The 27,856-nt window shown below is 42.9% G+C and overlaps 2 protein-coding genes across 2 annotated transcripts; one reads left to right on the forward strand and one right to left on the reverse strand.

Moving 5' to 3' along the window:
• Positions 1 to 14,462: 14,462 nt before the first annotated feature.
• Positions 14,463 to 17,171, reverse strand: LOC105041349 (uncharacterized). The gene is made up of 3 exons (XM_010918289.4): positions 16,253 to 17,171; positions 14,947 to 15,175; positions 14,463 to 14,865 (listed from the first exon to the last, which is right to left on the reverse strand). The coding sequence occupies exons 1-3, from the start codon at positions 17,005 to 17,007 to the stop codon at positions 14,677 to 14,679; spliced, it is 1,173 nt and encodes a 390-aa protein (XP_010916591.1). The 5' UTR covers positions 17,008 to 17,171; the 3' UTR covers positions 14,463 to 14,676.
• A 2,585-nt stretch (positions 17,172 to 19,756) lies between these two features.
• LOC105041348 (uncharacterized) lies at positions 19,757 to 26,983 on the forward strand. Its single transcript, XM_010918288.3, has 5 exons — positions 19,757 to 19,989; positions 24,362 to 24,435; positions 24,522 to 24,625; positions 24,796 to 24,864; positions 26,321 to 26,983. Exons 1-5 carry the CDS (start codon positions 19,916 to 19,918, stop codon positions 26,567 to 26,569), a joined length of 570 nt encoding a protein of 189 aa, XP_010916590.3. The 5' UTR covers positions 19,757 to 19,915; the 3' UTR covers positions 26,570 to 26,983.
• Positions 26,984 to 27,856: the final 873 nt, after the last annotated feature.

A 27,856-nucleotide genomic window follows, 5' to 3' on the forward strand; every position in this document is an offset into this window, starting at 1 on the left:
CGGACCGGCCTGGGAGGATTCGCGATCATTATGGCGCCGGATCCCAGGGTCTATTTAAACCCGTCCTTCCGCCTTTAGGGGCCCTATTCCGCTTCAGAATTCTAGCGGTATCTGCCCTTTCTTCGAGAGCCCTGTTTCTCTTGGCGTCTTCTTGGGTCGTAGGTGTCCTTCGAGTCGTCCCTGTCCTCGCCCCTCTGCATCCCTCAGAGCGATCTAGGTTAGTCCCAGAACCTCCGTCTTTCTTTCCGCCACTTAGGGGCCCTTTCTTTGCCTTTTTTTTTTTTTTTAAGGAATGGACGCCGAAGCAGCGCGGATGCTTGCCAGGGGCCTTAGGGCCCACAAAAGAAAGGGTGTCGCGGCCTCCGGATCGGCAAAGAGGGCCAGGGCGGAGGAGTCGAGCTTCGCCGCGCCCGTCCAGGCGGCTCCAACGATCGACATTCCCTCGGATGCCGAACCTACGGCCCCCCGGGCCTCCTCGAGGAGTCTGCCGACTGGGGCTCCCGTTTCGGGGGTCCGCTCCATGGAGGCGCCCGTAGTCGAGAGGGGGAAGAGAAGGAAGTCGGTGGTCCGCAGGGTGAGTAGCCGTCGAGCCGCCGCTGACGAGTCCCTCGGTTCCGAAGAGGAGTCGGAGAATCCCTTCAATGACAGGGACTTGATCAGGCGGTTGATCGACGGCTGCATCCTGCCCGAGGTCGTCGAGAGGATCGACCGCGCCGATCCTGAGCAACGGGTTTGGGACTCCCTAGGGTCCTTTCTTGAGGTAAACAAACCTTCATTTGACTGGCTATTCGATCCTTGTTCTGATCCCCTTGTCGCCCTTACAGATTGGACACCAGCTCCTCACTAATATCGAGGTGATGAATCGGGCGAGGAGGGATGCCGTCCAGGTGGAGGATCGTTGTCGGGCCGAGGTCGCTCACCTCAAAGAAAAGGCAGCCGAAGTAGCCGCCCTCTAAGAGGCCCTGGAGAGAGAGAAACAAGCTCGGGAGGAGGAAAAGCAGACCTTGGAGGAGACGGTGAGAAAGGCGGAGGCCGAGGTCGCCAATTTGGCTGAGCAGATTTCAGTCCTGATCTCGAAGGTCAGGGTTCTTACGGTAGAGGAGTTCAAGACCTCCGTGGAGATGAGGGACCTGAATATCCAATTCGGCCAGGAGGCATTCATCAAGGGGTTCGAGCTCTGCCAGGAGAAGGTGGCCAGAAAATTTCTGGAGCTCGACCTCAGCTTCCTGGGTGAGGAGTCTGAAGATGAGGCCGGTCCCTCTCCCGCTACCACCACTGCCGCAGCCCCCCTTTCAGGAACGCCGAGCTCTCCAACTCCTGCCTCTGAGGTCTGAGACCTCTGACCTTGTATTTTTATTTTACCACAATTTTTCTTTTTCTTTTTGTCTTCAAGAATCATCCAATCAATAAAGTTGAATTTCTTAGTGTGGATGGCTTCTCCCTCCTTCCTTTCTTCTCTCTGCTTTTCTTTCTGTAATGAGACGCGTCTTGACACTTTTATCTCCCAATGGCAGTGCCCTGCCGAAGCACTTCCCCTGCCCCTGGGGATCCCATTGAAGTCGACGATCCAGCGACTGAAGAAGGAAGTTCTTCACTTGACAAAGAAGTCAAAGAAGATGGAAGGCGAGCTTCGCAGATTGAGAGAGGGTCATTCTGAAGCCATCGCAGAGGCCACCCGCTTTTGGAATCTCCACGTGAAGGGGATCATGGAGTATAGCCGGAGGAAGGCGGACTTTGCGAAGGAGCTTGAGGAATGCAAGAAGAGCGCCAGCGACCGAATTTGGGCTCAAGCTGCCAATATTAGTGCTCTCCGGGTGGAACTGTCGGCTGCGAAGGAGAGGATCGGCCAGTTGGAGGGGAGCTCGTCCCGACTCTTGACCCGGGCCGACGGCGATCGAGAGTGGTCGAAGAAGGTCTCCGACCTTCAGCAGCAACTTCAGGATGTCGAGGTGAGCTACGACGTGCATCGGGCCGGTTGGCGTAGGCAGGTGGACGAGTATAAAGGGAGACTCAGGGTGGCGGCCGACGAAGTAGTCCGTCTCCAGAGGTAGCTGGCTGACAGGGCTCAGCTTACTTCTGCTCGAGATTCTGATGAACTCCAGTCCCTAAGAGGAACCGTTGAAGGGATTTCTGTCACCCTCGGGGAAAGGACGGCTGAGCTGCAGCAACTGAAGATCCAACTGGCGTACGAGCAGCGGGCCATCACGGATGCGGAGGCAGAATCTGAGGTCCTGAGAAAGAGGCGTCGAGAGGCGGAGGTCGAAAGCCAGCGACTTCGTCGGGCGCTCCAGGACGCGCTGCTGAAAAAGGGTGAGCTAGAAGAAGAAGTTGAGAATCTGAAGCAGTCCTGGATAGGGGGTGGAGTAGATAATTCTAGGTCGGAAGGAGCAGAGCTTCCCTAGGGCTCTTCTTGGCCTTCTGTCTTCTCATGTATACATTTTCTCTTTTGCTGTTTTGTCTCGCTTTTGTCGCTTTGCTTTTCTTCCTTTGGCCTTCTGGGCTTCGTGGTGTATATTTCGCAAATAGAATGAAAAAAGAATTTTATGTTACCTCGTCTGCATATTGTATTAAATTATCGTCCGTCGGACTTCTCTTGTCGTTCGACTTGTCTGATGTTGGCGTCGTTTGGAGGTGCCCAGTCGTCAATGCGCTGGTCTGCTTTCCTTGGTGGTCTGAACTCCGCACTACCTCGGAGGTGCCGCCGTCTTCTTGACCCATGTCGAGAGCCTTCTTAGAGGCCAGGGATGTTTGGTAGGAACTTTCCGTCTTTGTTGAGACGGGGTTCCTTACGTCTTTGGCGTAGTTTGTCCTTCATCTGTTTTCGTCGTAGTTCGTCGCTCTTCCTTTTTAATTTTTCTCCTCTTTTCAGAGTGAGGGCCCTCCCCTTGCTTTTTGCGGGGTTGCGTAGAAGTATGAAGGTGCCGTTGAGGAGCCTTTCCCCTTCATTCGATCTTGTTGGGTGGTCGGGTTTCATCGCCGTCAGGATGAGGTTCTCCTCCTGTTCCCAACGGGGGTGCGGGGGCACATAAGGGCTATCGCAAGGGTCTTCCCCCCATCCGGTCTAGAAGAACCGGGCCTTCGACTTTGCTCATGTCAGGACGAGGTTCTCCTCCAGTTTTCGACATGGCCGTGGGGGCACATTAGGGCGTTGCAAGGCCTCTTCCCCCATCTGGTTTAAAAGAATCGGGCCTTTGACTTTGCTCATGTCAGGACGAGGTTCTCCTCCTGTTCCTGACATGGCTGTGGGGGCACATTAGGGCATTGTAAGGCCTCTCCCCCCATCCGGTCTAAAAGAACCGGGCCTTTGACTTTGCTCATGTCAGGACGAGGTTCTCCTCCTGTTCCTGACATGGCTGTGGGGGCACATTAGGACATTGTAAGGCCTCTCCTCCCATCCGGTCTAAAAGAATCGGGCCTTTGACTTTGCTCATGTCAGGACGAGGTTCTCCTCCTGTTCCTGATATGGCTGTGGGGGCACATTAGGGCGTTGTAAGGCCTCTCCCCCCATCCGGTCTAAAAGAACTGGGCCTTTGACTTTGCTCATGTCAGGACGAGGTTCTCCTCCTGTTCCTGACATGGCTGTGGGGGCGCATTAGGGCGTTGTGAGGCCTCTCCCCCAATTCGATCTCAAGATAATCGAACTTTCATTTTAGTTATGTTAGGATGAGGTTCTCCTCCCGTTCCTTACATAACCTTGTCTTAATTGTTTGAAGGGGTTATCCCCAGTCGTAACAAATCCATTTCAAATGGGAGGAGCATGCGAAGTCGAAAGGAATTTAGATTCAGGGCAAAGTCATAAGCGATACATTTACAGATTTTTCGAGTTCCATGGTCGTGGAAGGTCTGCTCCTCCTTGAGGCCCTCCGGCGATGGAGTCGATGGTCTCAATTGGAGGTCGATCTCCGAGCTGCTCCTCCCTCCTTAGCGGTTCAAGCTGCGGCAGGGCCCTTGGCCAATCTTCTCTACCCTCAGGCCGGCGTCGGATGAATCTGTCGAGTCGACCTCGCTGGATGAGCTCCTCGATCTCGTCTCGGAGCTGGATGCATTCCTCCATATCGTGGTCGTGGTCGCGGTGATAGAGACAGAACTTGTTGGGGTTGCGCTTCCCGGGGTGTGTGCGCATCCTCTCTGGCCTAGGGAGCTGCTCCCTGACCTCCATCAGTACCTCGGCCTTCGAAGTATTGAGGGGGGCGTAGTTGCAGAATCTTTCCGATGGAGAATCCCGCCGAACCCCACGGTCCGGACTTCTCTGCCTGCGTACCCGGGGCGGAGTATGGGCACGCTTGTGCCCAGGAGGGAATCGAGAATGCGGCCAAGCTTCTCTCGATCTTTTTTCGACTGCGGGCTTACTCGAGTCTCCCACCTGCCGCTCTCTCGCGGTCTCCTCATCCTTCATTTTGAAGGCTTCTTCCGCTCGGGCGTACCCTTCAGCCCGAGCCAACAAATTAGCAAAATTCCTGTGGTACTTTTTCTCCAGGGAGAACAAAAGGTCATTCTTCTGAAGGCCGCCCTTCAGAGCGGCCATTGCGACTGATTGGTCCAAATTTCGGACCTCCAGCACTGCGACGTTGAAGCGGTTGATGTAGGCCCGAATGGACTCCCCTTCCTTCTGCTTGATATTGATGAGGGACTCCGAATCCTTCCGGGGGTGCCGGCTGCTGACAAAATGGGCCACGAATTGGTGGCTCATCTGATCGAAGGAAAAGATGGTACCCGGCTTCAGCGTCGAGTACCAGTTTCTCGCCACTCCCTTCAAGGTGGATGGGAAGGCTTGGCATAGAATGGCGTCGGGAGTGCCATGAAGCAGCATCATCATCCGGAAGGCTTCCAGATGATCAACCGGGTCTGAAGTTCCGTCGTAGCTTTCGAACTGGGGGAGCTTGAAGTTTGGCGGGATCGGTTCCTGCATGATCATTTGAGAAAATGGAGGGTCAGTGCAAATATCCTCACCATAAGCGGGGGGAGCGTGGCAGAGTTCTTCGATCCACCGATTTATCTCTTGGAGTCTCCGGTCCAGAAAATCCTCTCGACTTCGGATCTCGAGGGTCCTCTGGCAGAATGGGGGCAGGGATCTTCCAGGGGTGGAGTCATGATCTGATTAAGGGCTCTCCACCCTCGGGTTCGTCTTCCCAGGAAAGACGGGGCGGCTGGTCCAAGTGGCCCGCCCCACCACTGGATTCTGGTGTTCCGGTGACACCCTTTCCAGACGCACTGATGCATGTGGCTGCTGCTGCTGCTGCATGACCTGCACAGCTTCAGTGAGGCCTCTGACCTGCTGCGCTAGCAGGTCAAACTGCTCCGCGCCGACCGCCGTCGCTGGAGGAGGAGGAGGAGGTTGGGAAATAGGAGGTGAGGCCGGAGCCTGAGATCTGGCCGCGGAGGCCGTGGATCGTCGCGTGGACGCATTGCGGGGAGGCATCGAGCAAAGACCAAGTGGAGGAAGGAGGAGAGGACACCGGAAAAGATGCTCGGGGGTGGTCCCGTTGAGCGCTCCTTTAAGAACAAGGGTACCGCGAAGGTTCACCCCTTCCTCTAGCGCCAATCCTGTTGGTGCAAAAATCCGCCTGCACCGGAGAAGCTGGAGTCGAGGGAGTCGAGGTCGCCGTCGGGACCTGCAAAAGAAGTCTCAACCGGAGGTAGGGTTGCTTCGGCAAGACCCTCCGACGCTCAAGTCAGTTCTCTGCCTCAACAAGAATGGAGTGCTCGAACAGAAATTTTAGCAGAGTTTCTAGGTAAAGATGAGAGCTTAAAGCTTAAGGTATCTGGGGCTCCTCCTTTTATAGGCGGAGAGAACAACAGACTGATAGCGATGTTTGTAACCGTCTGGTTGTGGGCTGCCCAGGGTCAGGCGGAGTTTGTTGCGAAGAGTAGTGGAGTAGACCCGTGGCTATCACCGAAGCGCGCCACGTGGAGTCTGCCGCAGGAAGTGGAGCGGCGTCCGTTGTCGCGACTTGCCAGAGGATGGAAGAATCGCGCGGTATCCATCGCAGGAAGTGGAGCAGGATCGTGGGCATCATAGCGGTCTGTCAGGGAGTAATGGAGCCGCGCGGAATCCGTCGCAGGAAGTGGAGCAGGATCGTGGCCGTTGCTGCATCACGCCAGGGAGTGCAGACCTGTCGGCTGAAGTTCGGCTGGAGTGTCTGACGGCGAGGGGTGGTTAGCTATCCATTTGAGAGGAGCCCGGAATCCGACTCCCGTAAGAGTCCGGACGAAGTCTTCCTTTAGCCGGAGTCAGGGACGAGGCCCGGCTCCCGTAGGGGTCCGGGCGGAGTCTTCCTGCAATTAAAGTCAGGGGTGAAGTCCGGCTCCCGTAAGAGTCCGGACGAAGCTTACCAGCGGTTGAAGTTGGTGACGGAGCCCGGCTCCCGTAGGAGTCCGGGCGGAGTCTTCCTTGCAGTCGGAGTTGGGGACGAGCCCGGTTCCCGTAGGAGTCCGGGCGGAGTCTGCTTTGCCGTTGGAGTTGGTGACGGAGCCCGGCTCCCGTAGGAGTCCGGACGGAGTCTGCTTGCAGTCGGAGTTGGAGACGAGCCCGGCTCCCGTAGGAGTCCGAGCGGAGTCTTCCTGCAATTAAAGTCAGGGTTGAAGTCCGGCTCCCGTAGGAGTCTAGACGAAGCTTACCAGCGGTTGAAGTTGGTGATGGAGCCCAGCTCCCGTAGGAGTCCGGACGGAGTCTGCTTGCTGTTGAAGCTGGTGACGGAGTCCGGCTCCCGTAGGAGTCCGGGCGGAGTCTACTTTGCCGTTGGAATTGGTGACGGAGCCCGGCTCCTGTAGGAGTCCGGGCGGAGTCTGCTTGTAGTCGGAGTTGTGGGCGGAGTCCGGCTCCCGTAGGAGTCCGGACGAGATCTGTCTGCAGCCGGAGTCGGGGACGAGGCCCGGCTCCCGTAGGGGTTCGGACGGAGTCTTCCTGCAATTAAAGTCAAGGGCGAAGTCCGGCTCCCGTAGGAGTCCGGACGAAGCTTACAAGCGGTTGAAGTCGGTGACGGAGCCCGACTCCCGTAGGAGTTCGGGCGGAGTCTGCTTGCAGTTGAAGCTGGTGACGGAGCCCGGCTCCCGTAGGAGTCCGGGCGGAGTCTTCCTTGCAGTCGGAGTTAGAGACGAGCCCAGTTCCCGTAGGAGTCCGGGCGGAGTCTGCTTTGCCGTTGGAGTTGGTGACGGAGCCCGGCTCCCGTAGGAGTCTGAGCGGAGTCTTCCTTGCAGTCGGAGTTGGAGACGAGCCCGACTCTCGTAGGAGTCCGGGCGGAGTCTGCTTTGCCGTTGGAGTTGGAGACGACTCGTGAGGGTCAATCCCGTTGAGAACTTCGGCTGAGGGTATTTTATACCCAACAAGTTCTATATAGATTAAATCATTTCTATTCTATCTCGGAATCGAAATAAGATTCTTCTCAATCAAATGGTTGGAATCGAAGTTATCCATTCTGATTTCGATTTCAAACTTCCATTCTCTCCAACCAAACATCCATCAAATATTTTCATAGATTGGCACTTGGCAACCTAATAGGTCACGATGTATCTCAATTAAGAGATGAACAAGAGGAACAGCTTATCATCTCTTCACATAACTGATGATGATTTGGAAACACATCCCACTGGGAAACTGCACTTTAAGCAATGAGCACATCATAACAAATTCCCTGAAGGGTGAGTGATGGACATGATGAGACAAGAAAGCAGAAAGAGGAAAGCAGATGGACATCTTTTTCAGCTGCAGCTCCTTTCGAGCATTGATCAAACCTGAGAACGCGTTTGTGACAAGCCCTAGTCACGTTTGGGATCTCCAAATCAAAATTTTTCGAGACATCCAACATCTCAATCCGATCTTTGAGGTCAAAAAGGTTGCAAACCGTCTTATGTAATCACTGCACCTCCCTTGCCATCATAACACTCACAGTGAAGGTCGGGTGAAGATCAACGCTGCCGTCTTGTCTCAGAAGACTGCCTAGTTTTGTCAGGCCACTAATGGGTGCTCGGCTTTGACCCAAAGAGAAGGGGATGGAACTTATAAAGGGTAATCCACGTGATAGTTACAGGAGGTATTTAGTTGGAATAATTAAAATTTGAAATAAAAATCAGAATAGGTAATCCTCGTTCTAACTGATCGGGAGAATCTTATTTCGATTTCTATTCTAAAGAGGAATAAAAATAATCCATTCTTTCTGTAGTCGAATTCGGACTCATCTCAATGAAATCAAAATCTTATTTCAGTGGAATGAGATTTAAAAAAAAAAAAAAACATCGGCGAGCTCCTTCTTGACCTCCTCCTCAGCAACGTTGTGGTCCCTCAACAGCCGCTTCACCACCACAGCCCTCCCATCGTGCCCCCACCGCTCGAGTACCACCCGCGAGTCCTCCAAGTTTGCTACGTAGAGCATGTCATCGGCGATCGCTCCCACGAGGTAGCATGATCCCACTGACGCGATCTATAACCGCGATGGCCATGATCGCTTCACCAGGTGCAAGAAATCCTCCTTCGTTGCGTCGAACGCCTTCCTTATCACCTCCATCGATATCGTTTCTTGCTCCAATGTGAATTCTACCAAAAAACCCACCGATTTAGAGCGATAGATCGAATAAAAATCTCTTCTATGAGGGGTGAGTAGTGAGGGAGTACTATAGGGATGGGAAAAGAAATGGTTATTGACGAAGCAAGAGGCCTCGAGGCCATCATGCGCGTCGAAGATGTCAACAAAGGTGGCGGAGGGGGAGGTGAGGATCTGGCCTTGATCCTTCAGGGAGGGGTCGGCCTGGACGATTGTGATGGAGAAGTCACCAGAGGCGTGAGGCTTCAAATCCAAGTGCCAAAGGAGCCCGTCTCCGCCATCGGCGGTGCCGGTCCATCAGAAGCACCGCTCCAGCAGTCGGCAGCACGCTCGCAGTATCGCGCCTTCACCAGCTTTCTGGCTTCCTTCGTCTTGGGATTCTTCGTCGGCCGAGCCGATAAGATTTGGGAGAGGAACCCTCGTTAGTTACGAAAAAAAATTAATTTTTTTAAAAAAATTAAAGATATTATTATTATATTTAATTTTTATTTAATATTAATTTTAAAATAATTAATTTTTAAAAATTTTAGTTAAGAATAAAAATAAAAATTAGAGTTGATTCTGATTTCTATTTTTATATGAACCAAACAACAACAATGAGAATCATCCATTCTGATTTCGATTTTGGTTCCGATCACAAATCAAATATTTTGGATGATTTGGCCATTCCGACTCTGATCCATTCTCATTCTAATTCTAATTATGAACCAAGCACCTCCTTAAAGGACTATAATTATCATTGTTTGGTAGTCTAATAATTTGACAAGGCCTACTCACTTGCAATATGGAACCTCTCTGCTCTGCTTTGAAGCTTTTTTTTTTTTTTTTTTAAATGCTAAAATGGTCATACATATTTCGGCATATCTAAACAGTCTTTTGAATTCAGAACGTCTCCATTTTAACATTAGATTTCACCCGCTATCAAGTGAACCGGTGCTTGTCCTAATGATCACAACTCTATGCTTAGCAATCAAAGATTATAGATTCAACTATGTATATTGAGCTTCTTATTGTAGCAGTGCTTCTTTTCTTTCTTTTCTTGAGCCCTACTTTGAGCATGTTATCGACATCATAAACTCCTGCTTTCAGATCTCTTGTTAGCTGAATAAAAAAGTTATATTTATAATGGTTCAATATAAATATATTCATAATACCTAAGCAGAATATAAAATTGTGCTATTATATCCGCGGAGTTATCATAACTTGAAGTAAATATATATTCAAAATAGTCTTCTGGGACCAATTTCCTTCCAGGCATTTCTTTCTGCATTCATTATGAGATCTAATATGAGTCAGATCTATATGAATCTCTTCTATATGATTTTTATAATGCATTTGTCCACTTTGTGGATCTCATTAGTGATTTGAATCCTTTTTGTCTATCCTAGTTGGTACGTTGGTTTCTTTGGTTTGTTGGTCATTCCTTATAATTTTTTTGGATACCCATCAATCTGCCTACAAGTGTCTGCAAAAACTTCTATGATTCCATTCCAATTTGATGTATTCTCAAAAGAAAAAAGAGAAGTTATTGAATTTGATTATGAAAGAACGAGAGAACAAGGACATGGAACTTGCAAAACTCCAAGTTTTAGATTCATTTCTTGCATAATATATTCATTTTCCTTTTTTCTTCAAACCTTTGCTTGTGTTTTCGAGGCAAATACCGAGGAACATAGTTCTGCGGATTCTAATGACTTTTTTTTTGGAGGGGAAGCTTCATTGAGAATGGGAACAGAAGTGTGTGGCTAGGCACTTTCTGCACCCAGTGCATTTGCTGTAATCTATATTTGGTGTTGTTAAGATTGCGTTCATGCTTCTATCTACAAATAATCCACAAACTCGTTCTGCTACAAAGAATTCCAGCCACAATTATCTCCTTATCACGTAGGCTATCTTGATCTGGTGATCCAAAGCATGGTCACTGATCTTATAGGTTGTATTCTTTCTTTTAATGTACTCTTTAATGCAAAATGTCGATTAGCTCATGCTGATAAAAAGTTCAAAGCTCTGGAATATACTAGCAGATTAGCTAACAATTACCCAAAGGCATATTGGCTTCAGGAGTCAGATTCACCCCATATAGCCATCATAGGGCCTGGGCTCTACTTGTCATGGCTTAAGAAACTGGAATCAATCATCCAAGGATCATAACCCTAGATTGTTGTGAACTGTATATGTTATAGCCCAAAATCAGCCCAACTTAGCCCGAGGCCCATGTAGGAATCCCAGCAGGCCTAGTCCAAAAAAAAAAATAAATAAAAATAAAACAGAGGATGCAAAACCGGGAAGAAGACTCCCGGTAGGAGTCTTCTTCTCCGGCGAAACCCAGGCAAAATCGGACTCCTAGAACCCCTCGGAGTCCCAGGACTCCCTATAAGAATACCCTTCTCCCTTGAGACCGGACATCGGCCTCTTCCCTCTCTCCTTCCCTCCGATTTTCCCGAAGTTGAGCCGCGAACACCGTTTTGCTTCTCGTCGTGATTGCCCGCCGACGAGGTCACCGGAGGCCGAAGTGAGTCTCCTTCTTCTTCCCCTCTTTCTTCTCCTTCCTCCCATGCTCCTGTGCACGGCTGCCGGCGACGAGAGTCGCCGATTTTCCGTCAGGAAAGAGACCCTGTTTTTGGGCCTTTTTCCTTAGATTTTCCGGCGCCGGCGATCGGAATCGATCGCCGGCCACGCTCCTCCGTGACCGGGGGAGTGGCCTCCGTCTGCCGCCGGCCTCCGCCACGGCGGCTGTGGCCTGAACGGCCCGGCCAAGGATGGGCCACACCGTCCCCTGTTCCGGCACGGAAAGAACCAAGAAAAAAAAAGAAAGAAAGAAGAAGAAGAAAAAAAGAAGAAAAAAGAAAAGAAGAAAAAGAAAAGAAAAGAAAAGAAAAGAAAAAAATAATAATAATAAAATATATATATATATATATAAGTAAATAAATAAATAAATAAATAAATAAATAAATTAAAAAAAATTGAAATTGATGAGAGAGAGAGTTTCTCTCTCTTCTCTCTCTTCTTTCAGTCTGAACCCTGACTTTCTCTCTCTAAAATTGGACTTTCTCTCTCTAGAATTTTCTCTCTCTAGATTGTTTCTCTCTCTTGATGGATTTTTCTCTCTCTAAAGTTATTCCTCTAGGATTAGCGAAGTGGAAGGCTTCATTGATGATCTTGATCGAGTTTAGGGAAGAGTCTGATTTTAAGTGAGGTTTTGATTTTGGAATTTGTTAGATTTAATTTTGAATTAAAATTAATGTAAAAAAATATAATTTTGGACAATAGGCACGGAAGAATCTCCTAGAAGTTAGTCGATCTATTCGTTCAGTGCTCCGTGAAAGGTAAGTAATGAATCATCTTCTCGAGATATTCCATATATATTCTGAAAATAAATAATTATTCTCTAAAATTATGCATGATATATGAAATTATGTTTTGAAAGAAAAGTGCTTTTGAAATGTTATGGTATATCGATTTATGCACATAATTAGTGAAAGATTATGATATATATTATGGTACAAAGTATTTTGATACAGATCGGATTTATGCTCTCAGCCTAACTATGTTTCAGTGGGCCCCGTCAATGGGGATTATACGTTGGTACTCAGTGGACCCTGCCAGTGGGGGTTGTGCGCTGGTATTTGTGGACCCTGCCAGTGGGGGTTGTGCGCTGGTATCATGTGGATCCCGTCAATGGGGGTTAAACGTTGGTTATAGTCAAGGCTGTTGAGTTACGAGTGTTTTGAATCGAATCGGATTTATGATTATATTATATGTGAATATTTAAAAATATTTGGTTTGTATTAAATCAGCATGAAATATACTCTTATGTTTATTTACAGCATTATTCTTGAAAATTATATAATATCTGAAATATCTTGTTGAGATATTTGTTACTTACTGGACTGTCTAGCTCATTACCTTTCTTTCTATTTTCAGATTCAGATAATTAATTTCGAGCGTGGGAAGAAATACTGGGACAGAGCTTTTAGAGGCGAGATTTAGCATTGTCAACTTCATTGAACTTAGACCTATTGTTTTATTGTTAGTAAAATTTTATTGGATGTAAGACATTTGATTCAATTACTTGAATTACAGTTGAATAATAATTATTTGAATTTATTCCGCTGTGATGTATTGATATCGTGATGAGATGCCTTGCATGCTTATGGAGAGAGTTCTTCATGAGTATACGACGGTTGCCGCGACCTTCGATTCACAAATTTCGAGTCGAGGCGTGACAGTATAAATCACAATTGCTTGTTGATGGGCTTAAAAAGAAAAAAGAAAAAAGATCTTATTATTTGGATTATGATATGGTTGATCTTAACAACCATTGAGCAACGAAAGGGATCACCTCAGCAGAACAGTGGCATGATGGACAGCTAAAAAAGAAATTGCATCATGTGTGTTTAACTAATAGTACTACACAGGTATAAAATGCAAATTTAAACTGCAGCAGAAGTGTCCCAAAATGGCCATTGTAAAACCACAGCACATCTTCCCCTTGCCTCTCCTTTTCAACACCATACCATTTTTCAACACCCAGCCCTCTCCCTTTTTTTTCTTGGGTACAACACCTAGCTCTCTTGAAAGTATCATCAAATGCATTTTTTCCCCCCAAACCGAAAGCTATTTTTCTTTTGTTTTACAAGTCTAACAAAGACTCACACCCAAAAAAATACAAGTCTAAGAAAGACAACTTTGAACAAGCCAAATCTCCATGATAAATAGGAAGACTGTTACCTTCAAGCTTCTTGATGCAATCCACATTTAGTATATCAGCTGATTGACCCAAAGATAAAAATGATATTAAAATCCAACGAAAGTAAGCCAGGCCTACTTTAATTGTGGGGTCCCACTAATGGATACGCTTGCCACCCTTGAGCTGATGCCAAGGATGGACATCAGCCAAGAAACAAAGAGAGCCTACTCTTTCTATTGCTTTTTCTTTTTTTGTACAAAGAGAACCTGCTTTTTGAATGCTTCTTTCCCAAGCAAAGTGGAAGCGTTAAGAACACAAAAAACATAATTAATTGGCCGAGCAGATATCACATAGACTACCTAACTGATCAGATATTTATATTTCTGCTCAACAACCCGGTTCAAATGATTAGGTCAGCCCTGCAAACCAGGATGGTGTCTGAGACCAGCAGACTAGTTGGTGTTGATTGACCAACTCCACACAAGGGCTCGGACTTTAATCAGATGAGGCAGTCAACTAGAACCATTTGCGCAATTTTTGGGCATAAACATTGAATCTAATATCACAGATGTTCGATGAAAGATACAATGCCTCTAATATTATAAAGGAAACAATGTCCTTAATAAGGGGTGTTTGATTGGCATGTGCCAAGACCAGATAAACAGAGAACAACAAATAAATATTCTTCAGAGGTGTAGTTCTTTTCTAAGATTAGCAAAACCCGACAGCATGTTTGCGACAAGGCTGAGTAACGATCAATAATCGACAGGTCCATCATACTTGCATTGGGATTTTCAGATATTAGTAGTTCTAAATGCCTACGAGGAGCAACCTGCTAGGATCAAAAAGATTGCAAAATATCTTTATGTGATCACACCACTGTTCACTCATTCTCATATAACATATTTAGAAGATTGCAGATAGGGAGAATTTGGAGCTGATTGGAACTAATATAACTATATGAGGAGATGCAACAGAAGCATGCTATTGTATTCCCTTTCAGATCCAAGTTTGAGACTGTTTGGAATTTATGCGAAGACTGGAAAGGGAATATGGCTCAACAAGGCAATAGGAATTGTAACCCATCCCCCTCACCCATAAAAAAGGCTAAAGGAATAATGCACCAAATTGAGGATAAAAGCACATGGGTTCATCACCATTGATTCAGTATTTTGATTTTGATTGGAACTACACAAGATGGTGAAAACAAGAGAACATGAGGAAACAAAAGCAGCTCTGAGAAACTCATATTCAAATCACATACATGTGGGCTTATGTACATATTACAGACGTGGGAAGGATGTGGGTCTGTAGATCAGATCCCAAGCATCTGCTGCTAGATACTTCTCTCACTCTTTATTCTCTCACTCAGATCAGGTAGGTATTAAACTGCCTGCCTGATTGGTAGCTCTCCGACAAGTTTATAAATTAGTAGCTAAAGTTAACAGATTAAATGAGGCATAACCTCACACATTTGTGATTCGTGTAACACAACTTTGCATCCATTTGGTTCTGGACGGCTTTGACCGCAGCAACTCTAGCAGCAATGGCTGCTCTATTTGCAGCGGCGACCGCCTTATTTACCAGCTCATCTACCCGGGCAAGGATGATAACATTCTCTGCAGCCTTTCTTGCAGCCTGGTGGAAAGGAGATTTTTGAGAGTTAGAATTTGGAACTGAGGTAGAGTTAAATAGTTGTCATCATGTAAAAATGAATACCTGAACAGCTCGTTGGACAGCAGGATCTGATGGGGGGAGGGAGATCTTTAAAACACCACAATCCCACTCCCCTGATCTCATTTCACCATTTCGGAATGTGTATGTTCCGAAACCTTGTCTCCAGCCTTCATGCCATGAGCCCACATAGCAGTGGTCACTAGCAAAGTGATAGACTCCGAAACCATGGATTTTGTCTCCGAAGTACTCACCACTATATCTGTCACCATTCCTGCAAGAAACCAAGTTTGATCATAAACACTAATAGTGATATACCTATAAATTAGAAAACTGAGATAAAGTTCTAAATCCAATAAATAAAGCTAGGACTAGAACATTCTGCCAATCGCAGTATGAAAAAGTAAAGGATAGCTTCAAAACTTTCAGATGTAAAGCAGAAAAAGAAAAGTGACGCAGTAAGAAAATATATACTAGTCTATATTTTTTTCAATAATTAGTGTTCAGTTCACAGATATCATGAGTGAAAGACAGCAGAACCAAAATTATCAAAAAGCATTAGAAGTGATTTAAAATTCAGAATTTCATGTAAAGAAAACAGTGAATATTGTGCACAGACTAAAATAAGATTAGAAAATGGACTAAGAAAATCTTGTTTGACACTATTAGTTACTTCTCTCTCTCTCTCAAAAAAAAAAAAAATAGGAACACCGATCACATATTTTGAATTAAGGCCAAAAATATAAGTTGGTTCTTCTTTCTTATGTAAATTAGGATCAGCACCTCATGCCAACAAAAAATTCGAATTGACTAATTCCATTAAACCTCCCAATCCATATTAGCTTGCAAATGATTCAAATAAAAAGTCTCAGGTTACTTTAAGAAAATTTAAGGTCAAAACCAAAAACAGAGCATAGACTATATGAACAGGAGTACGTAAAGACCATCAAACCTCCTCCAACAAGTCAACATAACAATGCCATACAAAAATCACTAAATAATTGTGACCGATCAAATATTGGGATCATCTGCCAAACGAAAAAGAGAAAAGTAAAAGCAGAAACGTAATCTCATCCTATCAGTATTACAATCCCAAATAAAACAATCGATCAGAAGGCAATTCTTGGTCACGAAATTTGACTATTCCAATGATGTCAAATACCAACAGATAAATCAACTTCCAGGATCAGCAAAACCAAAGAGCCTGATCATTTCCTAGCACTAATGTATATAATCCAATCCATGAAAAAAGAAACGACCTTTACGATCTCATGAAGCAATCCAATCAATTAAAATTCACAAGAAAAGCTAGGCGCAAATCAAAATCCATAAACCATTGGGCAATTCTTACCTGAAATGGTAGCACCCGAGCCCATGCTTAACTCCACACATGAATTCCCCCACATAGCAGCTCCCATCAGAGCAAGTCTGCACTCCACTCCCATGGCTCTGCCCACCGAGCCACTCCCCAGCATAGCTATCTCCATTGTAGAACTGATACACTCCAAACCCATGCCGCAGACCCTGCCGGTAGTGTCCCCTGTATCGACTCCCCCTTGTCCAGCTCTCCACCCCATACCCATCATACTTCCCATCAACCCAATCCCCCTCATACCTTGCCTTCCCACGGAAACTATACACGCCGCTCCCATTACACCTCCCCATGTGGAACTCCCCCTCATATACATCCCCATTGCTATAAAACTCCACTCCTTCCCTCACTATCCTCCCAATGCTCCCCTTCCCCTTCCTCAAAATCCTATCTTCATCGCTGATAAACCACTGGACCGACCCACTCCCCCGGGTGGTGCGGCCAACGCTGAGAACTTTCCATCGGAGGGCGATCACGGAGGCGACGGAGATGGCGGCGGAGGCAAGGAGGAGGTTCTCGGAGAAAAAAGACTCCTTTTTGAAGTAGAGGAAGAGGAGAAGGAAGAAGGGGAGGGATAGGAGGAGAGGTGTGAAGGATGGTGAGGGGCGGGGCCGGGGTGGCTTCTCCTCGTCATTGTCCTCTTCGGCCAAGGTGGAGAGGCTCTGGGGGGAGGAGTGGAGGAGGGAAGAAGGAGTCCGAGCTAGACTGGCCCCTGAGCTCCTTTGGGAATCCATTGCTTCCTCTTCTCTACTCTCTCACCACCCTTAGGAGGATAGAGGAGTTGTTGGGAGAGAGGAGAATCGTGAGGAGGGGGAGAAAAGAACTGGAGAAGAGGAGGTAAAGGGTTGAGAGATAGAGACGGAGGGCGAGAGAGAGAGAGATTTAAAAAGGAAAGGAGGGGGAGGGGGAGCGGCTCCCAACGGGAAGATTTGTTTTGCTCCGTTGGGCTCAGAGAAAGGGACCGTCGAGTTCGAATCCGATGGCCGGTGGGCGGTCGTGGTCGTTTTGTTTTTTTTTTTTTTTTTTGGGTTTTGGGGGTGGCGGGCGGGGGGCGGGCGCGGCGACAGAGAGGGTCATCGTCCTCGGGTTTGGATGGACGTTGGATGATGTTGAGATTTTTTTCTGGCCGTTGGATCAGTGTGTCTTCTGGATGCAGTATCTTCGGATTTGGGCCATCTCTTGCAATCTGCGCGCGTGGAGGATTCGGAGCACGGCGAGCGGCTTGCCCGCATGTGCGCATAGAAAAACTATACGAACTGGAATCTCTAGTGCCGTCACATTTGGGGTGTGCACAATTTTAGATTGAACGTGCTAGGACTAGCTCCGAGTTTATACATTTTCTAATCGAATCAAAATCAAATTAACTCATTTTATGTCTTGTAAAGGAGTTTGGATCCTCTCCTTTTTATATCCTAATCAGCGTCATCCATGATTTCCAAGACGGTCATTGTGGAATAGGTCAACCCACATGATGATGCGCAGTCCATCCAATCACGATTAGCATACCAATTATGAAAAATTGTGATTAGAGAATTGTTCTCTCTAGTTTAGATACAAACTCGAGAGGAACCAGACAAAATAAAATCAAGCCACTCACAAACAAATCCGTTGAGCGACCCTATGAAAACACACACGGTTTTTTTGAGGCTCTGAACTAAATTTGACCGTTATATCTTCATATCGTGACTCAATATATGATATGTTACTCATATTAGTACAGTGAAAACTTTGGAAGATGGAGGTTCAAGAATACTTAAAGCGAAAATAAATTTGGAAGATAGTGAAGGGGATCTAGGAGATGGTAAGCCCGAGGTTAAACGTTGGATCCAAAATTCATGTGGCATGGAATGGTGGTTGAGAGGCACGTGGGAGAAAACACGATGATGCGGGGAATACGTGGAGCCACCTCCAACAAGTGGATGAGGTCCAAAGCTGCCGTTTGAATCCGAAAAGATGGAATGCGGGTGCAAGTGATCTTGGAATTGCTGTTACCACCAGCATTGAGCATGTGCTTTGCATGTGTGGATAATCATGAGGGCAAGCCCAAATGCGTGATATCAGCATTGATGTAGATGTTCAGGAATCAAGAACAAAAGGAGCGAAAAATTTATGTATCATGATTTAAATAATAGTTGGTCATCATATTATATGAGGTATGAAACCAAGATGTTGCTTTTATCTAATCTTGTTTGTTTTTTCGGAATGAATTGATATTTACAGAGGTATGTATGAAGTAAGACGATATCATCAATGTTGTTATTTCATTTTTATTTCCATTATTTTCTAATGCAATGATTGATGAGAATTACTATGATAATGAAAAAATTAATATAGAAACGTGATTTTATTTGAAAACTTTTTTCTAGTTTATGGCGTCATTGCTAATTACATTTTCAAGCTACAGCATCTTTGTGGGCGTAACCCCCCTTTTCTTGGTCACTATTCTTTTGCTTTTTCCTCTTCAGTAACCATAGACGATATGATGCCATAAACTCATGGCCGGTATGGAAGAATCCCTTAGATAAGGGCAAATATAATGCTATAAACAGTATCATGGAACATAATAGGCATGAATGCAATATATATGATTGATAATAAAATGAAACAATTAAATTATGTATAGCATGAGTGAGTATGTATGGTCGGCAAATGAGCAAGTTGCTAGTGAGCTAGCACATGTTCAGCTTGAAATTTGGTTCGAGCTCAGCCCAGTAAGTGAGCCAAATTAGAGTCATATTTAGTTAGTTCACATTCATATCTAGGTTTATATAGAAATATATGAATATACAAATAAATATTATTATAAATTTTAAAATTATTTAATATTTACTTATAATAAACTAATTTAAATTATGAAAAATATAAAATTTTTTAATTGTAAAATAAAGATGTAGTTTAGAAAATTAGTCCAAATTATATATATGAAAACTGCCACTTAATAGCTCGATTTGGGCTTAGATTTGAAATGGGCTGGACTCATTACCCATGAGTTTTTCTTGCCCGATGAATTTTCTATGGGCACATACTGGGCTCCTGGAAGCATTTTTGTTATTCTCAGAAGCACAAAGGGCTCATATCTTTGACCCATCTTTTTTTGGAGTGGAGCTTCATGCTATTTGGATGGGCATTATTTGCACGAAATATGAGCTGTGAGAATCTTCATCAAACATGACTCAACTATGATCATCGATTGAATTCGGAACGAGATGAAGCATCTGCAAATCCATCCACTGTCCCATAATATTTAAAGATCCATTCATCACATCATTGCATTGTCTGTCTGATATGTATTTTGAGAGGCAAACAGCATTACAGATTGTTTTATTATCGAGCACATCGAAGATTGGATCTGATGTGTAGACGATAATTGCTCTCGAATTTTATGTAATATTTTATATTTTATTTTTCTATGCTACGTTCGTATTAAAAAAAAGAATTTATTAATAATATTTTTTTTTTTGCTCAGAAAATGCGGCAGCAGCACGGGTCCCAGCCCAGCCACAGCCAAAAATATTGCCAGGCCCTCGTCCCAGCCAAAATATTGCCAATCCCTCGTCCCTGCCACCCAAAATCCTCCTCTCTTTATCTTTCTCTCGAACCCTTGGTGCCTAATTCGGTCGGCCTGCGACGGAACCGTGAACGATGGTGGTGGCGTCAGGGAGCAACTCCAACTCCTGGGCCAAAGAGATATCCATCCGAAGGAGGATCGCCAACATGTACGCCTCCCTCTCTCTCTCTCTCTCTCTCTCTCTCTCTCCCCCCATCGCTGATTCAAATCGCTCTAAAATCGAAAAAATTAAATTTAGTGTACAAAACCTAATTAAAATTCTCTCATTCCACCTCACTTAATATCTGAACATTGTGCGAGAGACCCGAAATTAATAACAAGAACTCATTCAATCACGAAGTTGATATGGATGATGAATCTACTCATGCTGTGGAGGATGATGGTAAGCCGCTGTTGTTTACCCCTGTTCTTGGATTTCTTGTTATACTGGTAGAACCTGTAATTGCCATCTTTGGGAGATAATTTTGCTCCTATCTTCCTGTTTCTCGGGTCACAGCCGGGTGAATAAAAGAAACGATCATGCCTACTGTAAGCATAATCCTGTCAATGAAATATGAAATGATCTTTTTCATGTAATTTTGTGCGGGTTTGTCATCAAAACCTTCTGAAGGTATCTTTCTTCCAGTTTATGATTGTGCAAGCCAGAACGGCAGTAGTGAGTGAACTCAGTTTGTTGAAGCGCAAGGGGGATCGGGTAAAGTAGGTGCTGCAGGTTCGCCATCTCCTTTCTGAACTCTGAAGCAAGCTGAACCATGAGACCTCATTGTGTTTGGACGATTGCGGTGCATCACAAGTTGTGGCACACCATGGCAGCAAGGAGATAGGATCCAAAAATAGTGCAACTAGAGTTTCTTGTGTTCAGAGGTGAGGCGCCAAGTAGAATCGGAAGTCCTGCTGCGAGAGGCTACTATCATGCTTCCAGAGACATACATATGGGTTCCTAAGCCCCATGGCAGGCGTTCGAACCTCTGTTGTGATTGAAGGAGGTGTGAAATTGGTGGTACTAAAGATCTATGGACGATGAATTCTTTGGTGCTTTTGGGCTGACTCTTTCATACTGTTAAAAAATTTCTTTGCAAGACATTTATTGGCAGAAAATATGGTTTGGCGCTACAGGATTGAACTGGAGTGCACATATGTGGTGGAGTTGGGCCCAAGAGGTGAAGTAGCGGTTGCTTCGATTTGTTGAAGACTTCTTTAGTTAGATGAGCTATAGCTTATTTATCAAGTTCCACCTAAATGAGCATACATAAAAAAGATCACAACTACTTATGAGCTGGAGACTATACTACTAAAGAAGTGCCAGTAGGGAAGTGCAGAGCAATGCTTAGGACTACAATCCAAAATGATAAAAATTGGTTTTAGGCTTTGGAATGCTTAAGAAACATATAGATGCTCTTTGCATACAAAGGTTGATGAGGAGACTTACTCAATGAAGATTTACTTGAATTGTATGTATTGCAACATCTAAATCATTAATTTTTTCTAGAGTTTCAAGATTGCTAAAACTGCCACAAAAAAAACAAAAGTTTAAGATGGCGCAGTTCTTGAAGATAGGGAAGTGACTGGTCACATTGGAGTTGGTTCTCTTCTTACTCAGTATATTATATCTGCATAATGGGATGTCTCAGGCAGTTAGTGACACTGTTCATTTTTCCACAGCAGTTTATTGGGTACCATTACAACTTGATTGATGATGGATGTTTTGGTATGGTATCTAAGTGGTTTGCTCCGGACTTGGCTGCAAAGTTAAGTGGCTAAAACGTATGCAACCTCTTGGTTATCAGATGGAGAGGATTGCATTGCATGGTTGTTGGTTGTTTTGGATCTCTATCATTGATCGCCTTGGCAAATTTGTTTGACATAACATTGTGTCTTTAACATATCACACTCTTTTGCACTGATCATGGTCTATGATAAAGGAGGTGTTGATTCACTATTTTCATGCACCCATACTTTCCTCCTTAAAAGTTTAATCTCCAGCCAAATAGAAATGACATAGGGAAACAAATTGTTCTTTAGTGGTAAACGCCGATTTGTTAGAATTGAGCTCCTTCAATCCTAGTGAATTGATGTTATTGAGATTAGGATTCTCGTGGTTGGATTGAAAGGTGGATGAAAGTGTCACAGGAGAGTCATGTGTTTTTCTATTATTGGCTACCTTTTAGGGACTTCAGGAAGTTGCTTATGATTTGTACAGTTTTGTTTCATTCTAGGGGGCTAGAATTATAAGATCAATTGTGATCTTTTCCCTAAGGTTTGGTCCAATCTTTGGATAGCTGCGGACACTCTTCTTGTTTGTACCAAAATGTTTCTGTATAAGGTTCCATCCATTAAAGGAAGGAGGTCATTCAGCCAGATGATATAAGTGGGTTTCCACTTTAGCACAAGAAACAAGAGGAGAGGTAGCTTCTTGGGGCCATCCAAAGAAGAAATTGCCATCCTGGTCAGACCCTCTTTTCCTTTCTCTCCTTCATTCATCAAGACCTATTGGATTGTTTTCTATAGTTCCTTCTTTTTTAGACCAGTTATAATGCACCTAAAACATGGCTGCTAAAGATTTTGGATAAAGGGCTATTTAACTAAATTCTGAATATTGAACATTCAAAATTGATTATCTACTAGTTTTAGAAAAATGGTTATTGCAAGAGAGGGGTTGTGGCTTCTGAACTGATACAGCTCAAGGGTTTTCAGGATTGGGAAATAATCCTAGTGGTAACAACCCTAGGATTAGGAAGAGTCTACCGAGGTTAAGAGTGAGGAAACCATTTAACAGAAAAATCTTATTAGGAGAATTGTGAGAGTTGAAAAGTTGGGCATATTCCTGCTTTTATATAGTGTTGGGATTTCTTTGATAAACACTTGTCAGAGAGCCCTTTTGTTATTACCATTTTTAATTTATGAAGGATTTTATGTAGTTTTTCAGAGTGGGAAGGCCTCTGTAGTAATGGAAGATTCTTTTCAGAAACAAAAGTCATATTTTTCTCCACATGTATTTTTTTGAAAAATTACTTGATTCATATGCTGAATATTTACCCTTTGGTTGTGGGTTTGACCCATCTTGCTGAATTTCTGCATAAAGCATGAAAAGACTGCAGATTTGTAAATGCATTATTTCAGTCCAAATGTAAGACAATGTTACACGAATCTTTTTGTCTCGGTTAAAGTATTACTACTGCAGTTTGACACATTTTAATTAGGAGAAAAGCTTAAAAGTTTAGGAGGAGGCTTCTGGAGAATTTGGATGTTAGTTGTGAGAAATTGTTTTGAAAGCTTATTTTGACTAATGGCTTAGTCCGTAATGTGGCTACAAATAATTATCGTTTGATATAGCTGATCATTGATGGATGGGCTGTGGTTAGTCAATCATGGTTTTGATGGCATGAAAGCATGAAGTTTTTAATATTTCATGAATATTTGGAACATTAGATAACACTTTTAATATATGCAATTTTACGATCCTTGATATCAGTCCAAGAAACTTTTATCTGCTGCTATGAAAATTATATGGATAAAGCAGAGCCTTATCCTACTCTACAAGTTCTTTAGGCAAGGGCTCTTGAAAGATGAAATACTAGGAGTATTACATGTACATAATTTTAATATTTATGTCCTGTAACTAGCATTGTCAGCCTTGCTGCCAAAATGTGCGCTTGGCCATCAATGCTGAGAGCAATTGTCGATCTACACATTGTACATCATACGGGACCAGTCATCAGATGTATTTTGTACTTCCCCACCACTACCCCGCTATATATAATAACTGTCCATTTGGTGGTCGTTGATGCGTATGCAAATGCCTCTAGGACATCTAAGTTTGGATTTTTAGCATTTGATTCTGATCATTTATATAAAGAGGCAGCACTTCTAGGAAGCTTTCACATTTATGTAATTTCTCTTGAATTATAATTTGTGTCATGCTTAATGCCAGTTGTTTCTATAAACCATGGACCATCTAAGCATTAATTATGAGCAACCTATCAAATTAAATAAATGGAATTGACCACAACCATAACTACTAGGCCTTCTCACAAATATTTAGGTTGGTTTTGTGGATCCTTCTTTGCCTTTCATTCTTGCTTAGTGCTAAACTGACTGCTATTACTAGCTTTTCCAAATCCTTTCTCATAACTGCCATCTGTATTCCTTGACTCTTTCTTGTCTTTCTTGACTCTTTGAAATTGATATGAGCCCCTTCTTTCATAAAATATAAAATGGAAAAGGACACCTTCTAAGGTCAAGTTATTTTTCATTGCATCTATAAGAAATCATTTATGAATTTATGAACTCGAAAGTCTGACACTATATTTCATAGAGGCATCCATTTGCATTCACTTGCAATTTTTAGGTGGTTAATCTATTCTCTTTGGCCAGTCTATATGGTTCATCTCCAAGCTGATGAATGTCTTTTGTCACTAAAGCCAATAGTGTAGTGCCTGAACTATTTTGGGAGTTCAATGATTTTGCTTCTGAAATGCCTCTTTCTATAACTTATCATTCATGTTTATTTCCATGCCTAGATATAACAAACGAGAAGAGGACTTTCCATCACTCAGAGAGTACAATGATTATTTGGAAGAAGTTGAAGATATGAGTGAGAATTCCCATTTTGCTATCTGATCTCACATGTATTGATGTGTTGTTTGACAGCAGTCCATTTTTGCTCATCTTTTCCTGTAGCTTACAACTTAGTTGAGGGAATAGATGTTGCTGCAATTGAAGCCAAGATTGCAAAATACCAAGAAGAAAACGCTGAACAAATAATCAATGCCCAAGCTCGTAAGGTGCTTTAAAGAAGCATTCATTTCATTTCCTATCTTATATATGCTAAGAGGCTGTACCTTCCTCTTCTCTGCTAGGTTGCCCTATTAAGTTAACATTTGTTGGATGTCTTAATTTAAATGTTACCAGGGTGCCAATTCATTGTTTTGAGTATGTTAATAATTTGACACAGGCTGAAGAATTAGCAGCAGCTCTAAGAGCAAACAAAGGGAATTCTGTACAGGCTGATCCCACTGATGTGGTGAGTTGCTTGCTTGAGTTTAATGATGTTGCATTAGAATTTGGCATTTGTGCAGTCAAAGTAGAATAAGTTCCATACAATTATCTGAAACAGAAGATTAGAAAATTCTTATTCCTCGAGTTACTTTATCATTTATGTCAGTCATTGGATATTTGATGCATCGATCAAATTCAATCTCTTTAAGTAGTTGAGCTTAGAGTCCCACTTGGATAGGCAATCAAGAGTATCCATATATAAATAAGAGCTATTGAAGATTAATATAGGGTTTAAAGAGTGCCAATAAGAAAGATAGAGGCTTTCACTAGTGCACTTCTAGTCTAAGTGCACTAATAATGCAGGTTGGCCGTAGCTCAGGAAAAGTCCAAGTGCGTAACTGACGGACATAAGCAACTGTAATGCATGTGATTAGTCACTCTTGGCGTATGATGCTTTTCAGAAAACTATGATGAAGTTAGCGTCCTAAGTGTAATAAAACAATTGCATGTCAAATCAATATTTTTATTTTATGTTACCACTTCCTTTTTTTCGTATTTTCTTAATTTCTAATTGAAAATTTAATTGTTGCATATTGCTGCTTCCATATGGTATCATGTTAAACCCTCCAATTTGTTCTTTGTATTTAGGCCTTCTTTTTCTAAATATCTGGCTTTATATTCAATTTTAATAAAATATACTCTATCCCCATGATATTTTAGTCCGAGGCTTCACGTGCATACCTTTATTCTTTAGTATTGGTTCTGTAAGAAATTGACAGAGTCGAGCCAGAATACTCCTGTTATGCCAATGACTGTCTTGCTGCCTTGACTTTAAGCATAGACCTGACATAAATTGGCCTACGGATTATATATATATATATATAGAGAGAGAGAGAGAGAGAATCAGGTCGATCGGATCTGAATTCAAATTCGATCGGATCTGAATTCAAATTCGATCAGATCAAAACTCTATAATAAGAGTCCTGTATCAATGATTCAAATCATTGAATATAATCTATTATCTCAAAATTATCTGTTTACAAAAAATTATATAATTTGAAAATTTCTGATCTATGTATGTATCAAATAGTCAAACATTGAATAATCTAAATAAAATTAAATTAAATATATTTTTTAATCATTGAGACATAGATTAAATTTTTTCAAATCATATAATTTTTTGTATGCAAGTAGTTTTGATATAATAGATCATATCTAACGATTTGGATTATCGATATAGAACTTTCATTGTTCCATTTTGATCTAACTGGATCTGAGTCCAAATTCAATCGATCGATCGATCGATCGATCGATCTATCTATATATATATATATATATATATATATATATATATATATATATATATTGTAATTTTTTTTATATATATAATTTTTATTTTTAGATGCCAATGCACTGATAAGTAAAACGCTATCAACATTTGAATGTACGCTGATGTTTATGGGTAAAATCTCAAACATCAGGGTGCTGGACCAAGCTCTCAAGGGGTTGGCATGCAAGGGCAATATGCCCCAGCCGCTGTCCCTGGCGGTGGTCTTGCACAGCCGCGCCCCACTGGAATGGCTCCAGTCGATCCCCTGCAGGGGTATGCAGCCGAGGGCGAGGAGGCAAAGAAGCTACGAGAGGAGAGAGGGGCCAGAGCTGGAGGATGGACCATTGAATTGAGCAAAAGGAGGGCCATTGAGGAAGCATTCAGCAGCATATGGATATGATCTTTTTAACCTATCGATAGAACGGGTTCGGTGGCGCATGCACGATGGCAGACAGACGATTAGCGATGGGTTTGATCAGGAAGAAGTTGTCAGTTGTTCATTGGGCAATTCTGGTCGGTTAAAGCATTATCTCCGAGTACTAGAAGTGTCACTTTTCTGTGTATGGATTTAGCTGGGAAGAATAGCGCTCTCTCTCTCTCTCTCTCTCTCTCTGTTCATCGGGCACTTCTGGTCGGTTAAAGCATTATCTCCGAGTACTAGGAGTGTCACTTTTCTGTGTATGGATTTAGCTGGGAAGAATAGCGCTCTCTCTCTCTCTCTCTCTCCCCCCGCCTGCCCGCATGCGCCTTTTGTAAAGAAAGCTGGTTGTTTTAAGTGTCAATAAAAAAAAAAGAGCAGAAATATTATGGGCTATGGATCACGAGGACAGTGACAGTGAAGTAGGTAATTTGCTTTTTCAATTTTGCAGTATTTATTTTTTTATAGAATAAATCATCAATTAGCTCACTGGGCTCATGTGGCAGTTAAAGATTGATGGATGTAGTAGACAAGGAGTCAATTGTGGTAGTTGGGGGACAAATTATTAAGTAAACTTATTTTACCACATAGAATATAAAAAAATTAATAAAAAATATTTAATTAAATTTAAATTTAAAAATAATTATCTATATAAGTTTCAAGTAAAAAATATTTTTTATTTGAAATATAATTTAAAAATAATTATTCAAATAGGATGAAATGATCTAATTGTCTTTAAACTTATAAAGCAATATTATATTATCATAAAATAATATTATATTATTATAAAATAATATTGTATTATAATAAAAATAACACTATATTATTGTAAAATAATATTATACTATTATAAAGTTATACTATATTATTATAAAGTAATATTATATTATCGTAAAGTAATATTACAATAAATAAATATTACACTATGATAATATAATACTATCTTATTGTAAAAGAATAATACATTAATATAATATAATGAAATAATACTATATTATTATAAAAAAATACTATATTAATATAATGTAATATTATCTTATTATAAAGAAATATTATAGTAATATAATAAAAAAATAACATTTTATTATTATAAAAGAATACTATACTAATATAATGTAATACTATCCGATTGCAGAGGAATACTGTAGTATTTTAAAGGATATAAGGATAATTTCAGCCAAAATAGATAGTTGCTTTTAATTTATATTTGAAATTGGTAGATACTTTTATATAAAACTCATTTGGAGAGCTGTTCTTAAGTTAAAAGTA

Source organism: Elaeis guineensis, chromosome 3 (genome assembly GCF_000442705.2).
Source record: "Elaeis guineensis isolate ETL-2024a chromosome 3, EG11, whole genome shotgun sequence".
In the NCBI taxonomy this organism is placed as follows: domain Eukaryota; kingdom Viridiplantae; phylum Streptophyta; class Magnoliopsida; order Arecales; family Arecaceae; genus Elaeis; species Elaeis guineensis.

What these genes read in the sequence shown, in the direction of transcription:
- LOC105041349 (XM_010918289.4), bottom strand. Translation starts at nt 17,007, where the DNA reads ATGGATTCCCAAAGGAGCTCAGGGGCCAGTCTAGCTCGGACTCCTTCT. An exon ending in CTCGGGTGCTACCATTTCAG is followed by an intron (nt 15,176 to 16,252) that starts GTAAGAATTGCC and finishes GGTTTCTTGCAG; the next exon opens with GAATGGTGACAGATATAGTG. An exon ending in CTGTCCAACGAGCTGTTCAG is followed by an intron (nt 14,866 to 14,946) that starts GTATTCATTTTT and finishes CCTTTCCACCAG; the next exon opens with GCTGCAAGAAAGGCTGCAGA.
- LOC105041348 (XM_010918288.3), top strand. Translation starts at nt 19,916, where the DNA reads ATGGTGGTGGCGTCAGGGAGCAACTCCAACTCCTGGGCCAAAGAGATA. An exon ending in CGAAGGAGGATCGCCAACAT is followed by an intron (nt 19,990 to 24,361) that starts GTACGCCTCCCT and finishes TTCCATGCCTAG; the next exon opens with ATATAACAAACGAGAAGAGG. An exon ending in GGAAGAAGTTGAAGATATGA is followed by an intron (nt 24,436 to 24,521) that starts GTGAGAATTCCC and finishes CTTTTCCTGTAG; the next exon opens with CTTACAACTTAGTTGAGGGA.